We start from the raw sequence: 12,717 nt of genomic DNA, 5'->3' as shown, positions 1-12,717 counted from the left end.
AAAGGTAGCATTTTCTTTTTTCTTTCTTTTGCATGTGCACGTTATTTTTCTTGAAATTTGGTTCGAATAACCCAAAACGTGGGTTGCGCCGATGACCAAAATGGGTGGGGTTTCGATGTTTCGAACTTAGATCTACCCCGAGGCTTATTTTTAAAAACCTATTTGATTTTCGGTTAAAGGAGTGGAAGAGTTTTTTAAAAATCTATATTAGTCCCTTTATTTATTATATGGATATTTTATTCATTTTTATTATTCATGTTATTATTATTATATGTATATATATATTAAATTATTTTCATTTGATTTTTTTACTATATTTTATTATTATTATATATATATTTCTTTAATATTTACTTATAAGTCTAATATTACTATATATATATTATAATTATCTTTATCTAGTCGTATGTATTTTTTATACTTTTAATAGTTTATTTATATACATATTATTAAATATATATATTCTTAATTATTTTTATTTGATTATTTCTTTATTTATGTAATATATCTTATAACTTTATATATTTATATTATTTTTTATTATTTTCGTTTTTTTATTCATTATTATATTATTATTTTTTTAAAAAAAACTTGTGTCTTTATCATTATTATTATTAAACATTATATTATATACTACTAACCTAGAGGGCCCAATTTTTGTCTTATTTCTTACTAAAGCCCCCACTTTCGGTGAATTGGGAGGGTAACTTTTCTATTTTTAAGTATTTGATGTACATATACAACTTATTTATTTTATTAATACTTTGATATATATATATATATATATATTTATATTTCTTTTTCCTTTTTTCAAATATTACTATATATAATTATTACTTTACTATTTTTTTCTTATCTTACTTATTATTTTATTTATTTTATTTTTCCCTTGTATCTTATTTGTTTTCTTTACCTTGTTTATTCAACACATTTCTCGATTTTTTTTCAAATCAATCAAGGGTAAGTAATTAGGATCGAAACTTTACCTTTTAATTTAACTTGTTATTTTTCTTAATTAAGACAACTGGAAATTACGTAGTACCGAAAGGGCGGTTCAAGGGTGCTAATCCTTCCTTGACCGTAACCGACTCCCGAGCCCGACATATTTCTGGTAAGACGCAGATCAGGTAAGAAATAGGGTATCCGATCAACCCATTTATTTTTAAATAAATGATCGGTGGCGACTCCAATCCACATTTTCAAGTCGAAGCCCAATTCCGGGGCCCAACCGAAAGACGGCTGTGACACGACTAGATCTGACGCGGGTAGAATCCGAGACGCATGGATCGAAATGCCCGTGTTCTGATTCGGATCTTTTCGGTTTTGGGCCGTTATCGTGTTCTTTTGCAAGGCCATCGGTTCCCGGGCTTAAATGCTACAATTCTGAAGCACCACGACGGCGTCACCAAAGATAAAATCAACCGTGCCGTAAATATCACATTCGCGGTAGAACTGTCTATTGGAGTGAACGTAAAGAGTGTCCTGGTAACCGATGATGTTACAACGGTAAACAACAGCATGATCCGCCCCGACACGAAGAGCCACGGCCTGGTGCTTGGCTGGTCCGGCCCAATTCTCGAATGTCATGTCTCTTGCAATAAAACCCGGCCCGGTCGCAGCTGTAAACAATCAATACATCCATACAAGTTTCTCAGGAAAAAAGAAACAAGGTAAACATCAATGTTTGATTTATGTCGTGTATTTCTCTTTGTCAATGTGCATATATAATTTCTTAAATATTTATATCCGACACTCAAATCCTAATAAATAAATAAAAATACTTGATTATTTGACAATAACACATGCACATTTAGGGCTAGGAGATAACCCCATGACCCATATGCCAATTATGTTCATCTCTATAGTTTTCTTTTGAAAAACATTGTTTAGCAGCTGCATGAACTAATTCACTTGAATCATTATTGTTTTTAGAGATTATGAGTTCAAACATTAACTAATATAATAGAGTGATTAAGAGTTCATTATTAAATAATTGAATATGTTTAAACCAGATATTACCGAAATAACAAATTACAAAAGAAGACAAGGGTGGGTAAAGTGGCTATAGGAATCTAGTACTCTGTCTCTCTAGAATAACTGCCCGCGTGCAAATTCAACATCATGCATGTCTTAAAAGATTTTGGTCCAGTGTGAGCTTTCTAAAACTTATATTTACCAAGGAGGATTTAAAGAAAGGGTAAATATACACCTGAATTTGCACTAAAATATATATTTAACACCAAGAAAAAGGAAGGCAGACTTACCGAAGGAAGCGGTGTGGAACGTCGTCATGTTGTCAAGTAGACTTTTACCTCCTGAAATTATTGTTTTACCCTTACCGTCCCCCATAAACATTAAGTTTATTTTCTTCCTTCCCGCCTTCAAATTTTCCTCCTCGTACCTGAAAATCACATTATATAATTTTTAACTATTACGGTATTTCTATTTAATATGATGTTAATTATTCATCTCAATCAATTTTATTATAGTTTGATAAAATAATATTAATAATGCCTCAAATAGTTACTGTTGTCGTGGTAAATCCGAATTTAAAATTATTATAACACTAATTTACCTTCCTGCCCTCACGTAAATGATGATTCGTCGAGTACTATGTTCCGGCGCCTTTTTAATCGCCTCCTTAATCGTCTTAACGGTGCCGTTTCCGTCATTCGAAACGATTATATCAGCCTGGATCGCCGACACCGGAGTGTTCAACAATTGCCTCTCCTTCCTCCCCAACCATGTCGTGGGATGACGACACGCCTTTTGAGCCGCCGCCGTCCTCGGAAGGAACGACGGAGTAGAGAGACCGGGAGACTGCGTCCACGGAGTCTTCCAGAAGCTCGAGGCAGTCGTCGTACGCCGACCGCACACGTGGATCCATCCGGACGGAGGAGATCAAAGACGTCGTGTTAAGAGCTTGACTGAAGTGGCGCAACGTCATGTTGAACGAAATGTGGACGAGGTCTTGCTCGTTAGCGGTGAGCAAGCCGGGGAACTGGAGGAGCTAGTCGACACAGAGGTTCGGGAACCAAGTCTTGCTACACGTACTGGAAATAGCTTGGCTGGGCTTACGGCGGATCGGGGAGGCGCCGCCATCTCGTTCACTGACCACGATTGCTATCCCCGCACAAACAGCCAAGATGATGATCATTCCAAGAGCAATAAATGAAACGATAACAAGCCTTGTCTTCTTATTCTGACATCTGGGTTCCTCATGTTGTTGCCGATGGTTCCCGGAGCTTCCGGGCTCCGGTCGTCGGAGCTTGTCGTATCCCATTGTAATTTTCTTCTGTGTGTGGCTGTGAAATTACTTCAACAGCTGCTTCGTGATCATATGAATGTACGTAAAAGGGTGTAAAGAGTGTGGTGGGGTTATATAAAAGAAAGAGGTGGTGCCAAATGCCAATGAGTTGTCCTCTACTTTCATCACTTTTTGCCCACTGTAAAAGGTCTTCGAAATTAAACGATCAAAAAATCTACGGAAAAACAACTTAATTTAAGGTCGGATAGATCGATCGAAAACGTTATAAAAATTTCTAACATCTTAGATTAATTAGCTTTCTTTTTAATATTTTTAGATTAAAAACATTTTTATAAGATTTTCGATTCAATCGAAAATATTAAAAAAATAATATTTCAAATTATATACAATTTAAAATAGTATGATTTTTATAATATTTTCAATCATACTTATTTTTTATTATTATTTAACCTTAAATTTAACTGGCGTATGAAAGGATTACCGCTCTCTCCCTCACTAGAAAAGGGAAAACAAAGATTTCTAACTTCGTTTTACTTTTTAACCATTTTTTTGGATTGGTCTAATATGTCGTACTCTATGCACTTTTTTCATTTTAAATTTAATCCCTGAAATTTGATTTCCATGGATTCAGTCCATGAAAAACTCCGCATTTAATTGCTTAGCCAACAAGATATATGTGTGTTTTAAAAACTAACACTCCATTTATGGCTTTGCCACTTTGCAGTTGCACCATGTTAGTTCTATAAAGTAGGCCATTATGCCCCTCTTTTAAGCAAGTTAAGTAATGAAGCCAATCAAACTATAATTTAGTGGTTCACGATGATTATATATTATGTCAAAATGCTCCAACAACATTTAAAGTTGAGGGTTAGGCACTTGCTGATCTCGATTTTACTCGAAAACTCGCGATCTTAAAATTTTTAAGTTCGACTCGAATTCGGAATCATGAAGTGAAGTTAGTAAAAGCTCGGAAAAAACTCGAAATGAATTTTCTTTTCTTAAACTTAACTCGTTTGAAGCCTCAAACTCTAACTCGAACATGTACCTTAAATACATGAAAATCTTATATTGCATTTTGTAAGAAAAAGAAACATAAATGTTAATATTATTAATAATTTATTTTTTTTAAAAATAAAATCTTAATATATTATATTTTCAAACTGCTTCGGTTCGTTAATAACTCAGTTCGAGCTGAACTCGAGTCCATTCGAGTCTATTATTTATCGAGTTTTGATCGAGTCAATCTCGAGTAGCTTACGATATGTCTCGTTTCATTTACAACCCTAACTTCCACGTCATAACGGTATTACAAAATTAATGGTCGAGTGACCAGAAAAGTTAAATGTTTAAAGTTCAATAAATAAATTGAAAAAATTGAAAGTACGGTGAATAAAATAGGAAAGAGAATAAAGTTAAGTGAGTAAGCGTGTAATTTAACCAAAGAACATTTATGGAATGTGATGTTCATATTAATATGGAAACCCACGTAAATATGAAGTCTCCATTAAGATGCTGTAAAATGCACATGTAAAGAACAAGCCCCAGGGCTCACTTGGATTCTGCTGATAGAGTAATTAGGAAATGATACATTCGGCACAATTAGTCAACAGCAATATCGAGAAATAGGTCCATTTGTAATTTTTTTTTTTATCTTTTCAGAGAATTCCATAGATACTAACCTAAATATATTATACACATCACAAGATATTAGAAGTACAATAAAAATAAAAGTGTATATATTATACATGTCATAAGATCAATTATATTATACATATCATAAGATATTAGAAGTATAATAGATATAAAAATGCAGATATTATTAAAGTTATATTTATAATTTAATAATAAACAGAGTAATAAACATATGTAATAACTGATTCTTAAATCAGTTATATAAAGAGATTATGATTTTTGAAAAATAGGTCAATTTTTATTTTTTATCCCGTCAGAAAATTATATTCGAGAAACTCATCTTTCTAGAAATAATCTACAACCATAGATTTAGATACGCCTTCACAAATCTATTGTTTTATTTTTATGTGCTTATTGCTTGGCTATGGAAGGTCTTGCCTACGTATATGTTGGTTTCCATTGGACAAAATAGCTGAGGTGGACGTATAAGGTTTCTGAAACAAAAAATTTTACACGAGCTTAATGGTGCAAAAAGAGAGTTATGTAATTTACTCGACAATGAAGACAAGTATTGGTTTCAGTCGTCTTGGATTGGCGGATGCATGTATTGTTTAGAGGTATGTACTCAACTTAACATTTGAATTTTTTTTTATATAAGTTGTTTATTTTATAAAAGATGCTCACGCTAAAATTTTATTTGTGTGTAAATTTTTTGTTATTAATAACAATGTGTTTAACTTAAAAAATATTTTTGCGTAATTATCTCGGATGATTTGGTTACAACATAAAGATCGAAACACTATTCGTGCTCAAGAGTCAGATATGAATGAGAGGCCAGCTGTCAAGTGTTCTCACTGCCGGTAAACCTTTTCCGGCGCCTGATCATTATTCGCGCCAATCGTTTCTTATCCTAGTTTTACTCTGTCTACAAAAACAAACTCGTATGTGTTAAATTAGGATTCTTTTATACAAATAAACAATAATGCAATCCTAGTTTAATGTAAATATATATGTAATGTATAAATATAAGGTTTGTCTCCTAATTAACTTAGAATTCTTTTATACAGAATTTAATTCTAATTGAAATTGGATTTATGTATTTCCTCAAACTTTATTTCTCCTATAAATTGAACCACGAAACATTTTTCTATCAGTCATTCCTCACTCGTTCATCTTTCTAAACCCTCCTTCGTCAAATACACCCTCTATCCCTAAGAATCAATCAATGGCTACAATCCTAGATAGTGCTCCTAAATTGAACAAGTGGGTGTCAAAGAAATCTATTTCAAGTTCCAATAACTCCGGCGTCTTATATGCTTCAAATTCAACTTGGTGTAAGTGTAATTCCAAGGGTGGAAAACTACACGCAGCTTCTACAACTGGTTGTGTTTCTCCGATCCTTGTACCGCCGATTAAATGGTGTATATGGAAGAAGCCTGAAGTAGGGTGCATCAAACTGAACACGGATGGATCAGTAATGTCGGGGTATTCTGGTTTGGCTGGTTTGTTTCGAGATCACAAGGGTAAACCGCTATGTGCCTTCGTCACAAGAACTCCTGAAGAAAATATCTTTTTGGTGGAGCTGTCGGCCGTGTGGAGGGGTCTTCTTCTTGCCCTAAATTTAGGTGTTAGTATAGTCTGGGTTGAATCGGATTCGATGAGTGTTGTGAAAACCATTAACCGGGAACAATCCTACAGTTCGAAGAGTGGTCACTACTTAAGCCAAATATGGAATTTGTTAGCTATGTTTAAAGGTTACCGCGTGACACATTCATGGCGAGAAGCTAACAAAGCAGCCGATTATCTTTCAAGGTCGCATGCTAGTCAGAACGATGCAGTGTTAATGCCCGTTGACTTCTCTGAGGAGCTTCACGCTATTATCAACGATGATGCACAAGGAAAGATTTATTTTAGACATTAGAAAAGAAAAGACGGCTCGAGCCACAAGGAAGATCTTGCCCTGTTGAGAAGAAGATGAATCCAGTCTGATTATGTTTATCTAATTGTAAACTTGAAGAGTTATCTTCACTTCTGTACAGACATGAAATTTTATTGTTATATATGTTTTACATTTATTATAAATGTTATAAATAAATATATATATATATAAATCAAATCTAATCAAATCAAATCTAATCAAATCAAATTAAAATATTACAATGTGATATTTGTTAATGTAAATGACACTATAATATGCTATTTTCTTATGTACTGAAACGAGTGTTAGAAATCTGTACGTTTCATACTTCTTATGCCTGTTTTTATGCCATTTTCTTATCTTCTCTCTTCAAACCGATAGGCGATAGGTATCGTGCTATAACAAGTGCCTATTACCGAGGAGCTGTTGGTGCGCTTCTTGTGTACGATGTTATCCGGCGCTCCACGTTCGATAACGTCAAGAGGTGGTTAAGAGAGTTAAGGGAACACACTGACCCCAACATTGTAGTCATGCTCATCGGCAACAAATCAGATCTTCGTCACCTTGTGGCCGTCTCGACCAAAGACGGGAAGTTCTTTGCCGGGAAAGAGTCCCTCTGCTTCATGGAAACTTCCGCTTTCGGAACTACAAACGTGAGAAAATTGACGTCGGCAAAGATGTATCCGCGATGAAGGAAGGAGGTTGCTGTTCAAGCTAAGAACGATATTAATCCAAAAGCGATTGTTTAACGATGCGTAAAATCTTGGTTTTGTAGAATCTCCTTGAAAGGGAGCCTAAGAGTAGGAGTTCATGCAAAATATCGTTTTGGTTAATATTAACGTTCGAATTTTTTTGTTTGTTAAAAAACACATAAATGTTAATATTATTAATAATTTATTTTTAAATAAAATAAAATTTTAATATGTTATATTTTATAGCTGCTCACGAGCTTTTTGAATCGAGTATCAAGTATCTCGTTTCGACTTGTTAAGAACTCGGGTCGAGCTCGAACCGAGTCTATTATCGAGTTTTGATCAAGGCAATATCGGGTAGCTCATGATTTGTCTTGTCTCATTTACAACCCTAGTCATGCCCGTCCAACCTAAGGATGGATCAAGGGATATTGAAGGACAATCATAATTATGAAAATTTTAAATTTTCATATAGTTTAAGTTTTTTCTTTAATTTTTTTACGACCTAGTTTTGTGCTTCTAAAATTTTAATATATTTTTTAAAAGTTGATATCCTCAATATAAAATTTATAGATCCATCTCATCTCCGACATACAATGTGACTCCATTCTTATTCGAATATGTAAGATGATTACGCGAAATTGGCCCATTACGGCAACTAGTGGCGGATGCACTAAGCTCCTATATGGGCCAAGTGCATCCCAATTATTTTTGTAAAAGTGGTTAAATTTAGCTTAATATGTTAAGGGAAAAAAAAAAGAAAAAAATTACAATTTTTGTATACCCATTATTTTTAAGAAAATAAAATTAAAATTTTGGAACTCCATTCTTAAATTTTTAGATCCTCCACTGACGGTAACCAAGAAAAATATTTAGGGAATTAAGGCAGTTTGACTTTTAATTTGGGAACTACGAAATTTGTTACAGTGCATAGAACTCGTCACATCGAGGTGATGAAATTCAATAATAAAAATATGTATTTTTAAAATTTTTACCCCTGATGTGATAAAAATTAATAAAAAATATATATTTTATTGAAACTCATCCCCACGAGATGAGGAATTCGAATAAAAAAATTATTTGGGCGAACTCGTCACCATACTTAACGAGTTCGTTAAACATTGTAACAAATGTTGTAAATCCCTAATAAAAAGTAAATGTGTCCTAAAATCCTAATTTCTTTTTTTGTTTGCGGTAATGGGCCAAAAACGCCAGATAATTATGAAGAGAGATTCAGGTCTGCATCCTCACATTTTATTAGCTTAATGCAGGATAGTTTTGGGTTTTGTGGACATTGGAGATCATCACTCAAGCTTTACCAGAAGCCTAGAATCGTAAAGGGATTCTATAACAAAGGGGGATAAATTTTAGATTTCAAGAGGATATGGGGGAATAGCAAGCCCAACCCAGGCCTCCAAGCTGTTGAGGACGGGACCAATCCATATTTACGTACTCCTCTATGAATGGGATGTTGGAAAAAATAATTAGCTTTTATAGAGCTTCGTTAAAATTCTTTTTTCAAATAACGTGGCTGTTACAATGTCAGGAATTCGTCGAGAACATAATGTCTTTTCCATTTTTCACACGGTTAAAATGCCGAGAGTACCATAGAAATAAAACAGAAGATGCACTGTGATGACAAGCATTGTGTTTTCAACATTTCTCGATAAATACTGTAACATTCACATTAGATTAAAAAATAAATCCGACGAGACCTTATCTGAATCAATACTCTTTTTCACTGCCCTACATGGGCTATTTGCCCCCCTCTGGGATATCCAAATATGAGACTTTGGTCGGTAATTAACGAGATAACAAGTGCAAGTTAATCAAATTTCTAGCTGAAACTAATCTTCTAAAACCCAGAGACATCTCTTCATGATTCATGAACACTCCTTCACTAAAACTTGTTTCCCATTCAGGAATTTCATAGAACATAATAACGATGCCCACACATGGCCGAAGCACGCAACCATGCGACAACACGTGCTCAGAAAAAAAGCCAAATCGATCGACCCCTTTCACAGGCCCTTTTTGATAAAAAGTTAGTCGGGCCACACCACGATTGTCCGATTCCGGGGCAGGGTTTTTTCATCTGAGCTGCACTGGAGCATCCCCCCTTGAAAGAGAATATTGCCATTGCCGAAGCCAATGGCTTTCAATGTTTCGGAAGCCAACATCTGTAATGGTCCCTCTTCTGCCTGTCGATTCTGCGCTTTTATACCCTTTCCTAGAAACAATGACTAGTCGATATAAGGGAAATATGGGATAAATCATTTCGTCGAACACCTTACCTTCATAATTGGATTCCTGTCAAAGGCATTCGAATTGTTCATAACCGTGGATAGAAAACTTACAAAAAATATTCTGTATTTTTCTGGTGATTTTTAATTTGGATGTTTTGAAAATTAAAAGTTACTCAACTATTAAAAGTTACAAAATGATTACCCTATCATTCATTATGTTGTAAACTCATCATTTTTCGTTAAAAAATTAACGGTTGTTTAAGTTGAACGTTAACATGATGATTAGGGTATGATATTCGTTTAAGATTCTAGGATTGAGTCTCACAGTCAACAAATTAACATTCAACTCATAATATGGTCTATTTTTAACAGAAAATGACGAGTTGTGAACATAACGAATAGTCTAGTAACTATTTTGTAACTTTTAATAGTCAATGGCTTAACAAAGCAACATTCTATAGTCGATGAATCATTCTGTAACTTTTAATAATCGATGAACTTAATAAAATAGTATCATATAGTCGGTAGGGCTGAGCAACGAAACCGAGAAAATCGAAAAACCGACACGAACCGAGTAAAACGGTTCGGTTTCGGTTCGGTTTGGCTTTAAACGGTTCGGTTTTCGGTTCGATTTTCGGTTCGGTTTAAAGGCTTCATTTTTTGATTCGGTTCAGTTCGGGTTTTTCATATGGAACCCATTTGTTTCATATTGAACCGAATAGGCAATTTTTGTAAAAAAAATTATAGTTTCAAATGATTTTTTTATTGAAAACCCGATAAACCGAACCGAACCGAAAAACTCGAACCGTTAAAAAAACCGAACCGAACCGAAAAAACCGGTTTCGGTTTTTTCGGTTTTTTAACTATTCGGTTTAGGTTTCGGTTTAAATATTGAAAACCCGTTTATTTCGGTTCGGTTCAATTTTTGGTAATAAACCAAACCGAATACACCCCTAATAGTCGGGGAACCATTTGTGTACTTTATCCTAATTTTTTTTGAGAATTTTTTTATTGTGTGGTTGGTTGAACTACATTTCATTGTCTTGAGAGGGTATGTGGTTTGTTCTCGTTAATGTACCATTTAATCTTGATTAGTTCTTTAGGGTTCTCCGACTCTGTAATTCCATTATGAAATTAGAGTATAAGGACTAAATCTACAATTCAATCATAATAAATGGACTTATAAAAGAATTTTACCAATGAATTGAAGCACCGGGCATGGAATCCGAAACCAGGCCAATCCTACACTTCAAAGTACAAAGTGAAGAAACAAACAACGTCAATCTTTTCATGTACGTCGTTAACATGCATTGTATTAAGAGAATAATCGATCCCGATTAGTCAACTAATAATTCAATCCAAGTCCTTTTTAGACAAAATTTTTTAACTTCTGACCCTTGAGATTTTATAATTTTATCTCGAGAACAACCCATTTTGAGGCTTACATCCAAAAGGAAAAAGAATCCAAGAAAGTGGAATGGAGTTTTGTGCCATGTCTAGGAGAGATGGTCGAAATGCAAAAAGGTCCCATTTACCTAAAACCAAGAAAGTGAACCAAGTGCAATTCTTTGCATGAAAAACATTTTTGGCGGATTCGGTCTGCAAGAGAATTTCCTTAACAGTTTTGCCATCAATGGCATTTGAAGTTCCTTCATACTCTCACCGTAACCATCCAAAAGTGGACAATACAATGTACAAACCCTCGCCTTTATTTTTCTTTTTGCAATATAAAATGATTTGGTTGAAATTCTCACGCTTTACAGCCCCAACCCCATATTCCACGCTTAAACTTGACAAAGAAACAAAACTCTGAAATTGACAGAAAGCCGTTTATCCGAACAATACCCATTATTCTTGTCTAAACTAAAAAATTAGTCACGAACCAAATGATTTTTGTGGTAAAAAAATTGTTGTTGTTGTTCTTTAAGGACTTAGGCTCGAACACCGTAAATGTCAGGACTGTAAACGTTCAATGTCGAAAGGTTGAAAGTTATTTACGAATATACGTTACATTGTATTTACCCCAAATTTATAAAATAAAATAAAACATTAGTGATGATTTATCTCTTTTAACGTTAAAAGAAAATCGCTAATTATGATGATAAGAATTTTTTTTTATTAATATGAGATAAGTATAAGACGATATATGTTTAAAGATAACTCTCAATCATTTGACATTAAACGTTTACATTTATAATATTTCCGGTGTTTGAATTTTGGACATCAATAAATAACAATAATTCCTTTACTATTAAGATACTTCAATTCGTGCTAATGATAAGAGATTTAATTACTATTTTCATATAATTATAGGCATTTGATTCAATGATAGGTTAATATGTAAATTAAGGGGTTGTTTGTTTAATGCTGAATGAAACCATTTAGCGCTGGATGTTGAACCGTTCAGTGTTCAGCGTATTTGATTCTCACATTTGAATGAAGACTATGTTGAATGAAACATCAAAACGCTGCTGAATGATTAGCATTAAAGTACATTCAGAACCATTATCAAACAACATGTCACATTCAGAGCCAATTCATACAGAGTATTTGAATCATTCAGGCCATTGAATCATTCAACGCTTAATTATTTTATTTTATCAAATAACCCCTAAGTAGTGTATAAGATCATTACGAGAACGACTCTCATAGTTTAGTTTTTTTTTAAAGAGTTCATTATATTACACGTCCTCAAGTTATGATTTTTATTTTAAATTGATCCTTAAATGTTTAAATATTTTAATTATATCTCTAAACTTTGACTATCATTCTAAATTAGTCCTCAAATATTTTGAACATTTCAATTGCATCCCTAAACTATAACCTTCATTCTAAATTAGTCCCAAACTTTTTGAACATTCCAATTTTATCCCAAACTATATTTATATATTAATCACTTCTCTTGTTAATAAAACCGTTAGGCCAAATTATATAATTGTATGTTTGGAAAAAAATAAAAAT

The 12,717-nt window shown here is 33.6% G+C and overlaps 1 protein-coding gene and 2 pseudogenes across 1 annotated transcript; 2 read left to right on the top strand and 1 right to left on the bottom strand.

Moving 5' to 3' along the window:
- Window positions 1-1,269: 1,269 nt before the first annotated feature.
- On the bottom strand, window positions 1,270-3,283 carry LOC120132612 (annotated as a pseudogene).
- Window positions 3,284-6,125: 2,842 nt separating this feature from the next.
- LOC120132611 lies at window positions 6,126-6,821 on the top strand. The gene has a single exon (XM_039149345.1). The coding sequence runs from the start codon at window positions 6,126-6,128 to the stop codon at window positions 6,819-6,821; it is 696 nt and encodes a 231-aa protein (XP_039005276.1).
- Window positions 6,822-7,093: 272 nt separating this feature from the next.
- On the top strand, window positions 7,094-7,638 carry LOC120132610 (annotated as a pseudogene).
- Window positions 7,639-12,717: the final 5,079 nt, after the last annotated feature.

The sequence above is a fragment of the Hibiscus syriacus genome, unplaced genomic scaffold (genome assembly GCF_006381635.1).
Source record: "Hibiscus syriacus cultivar Baekdansim isolate YM2019G1 unplaced genomic scaffold, ASM638163v2 tig00110569_pilon, whole genome shotgun sequence".
Lineage (NCBI taxonomy): Eukaryota > Viridiplantae > Streptophyta > Magnoliopsida > Malvales > Malvaceae > Hibiscus > Hibiscus syriacus.
The sequence above is the reverse complement of the archived record's forward strand: the minus strand, read 5'-3'. Positions and strand labels throughout refer to the sequence as shown.

Excerpts from the sequence above, each read along its gene's own strand:
- LOC120132611 (XM_039149345.1), top strand. The coding sequence starts at position 6,126 with ATGGCTACAATCCTAGATAGTGCTCCTAAATTGAACAAGTGGGTGTCA.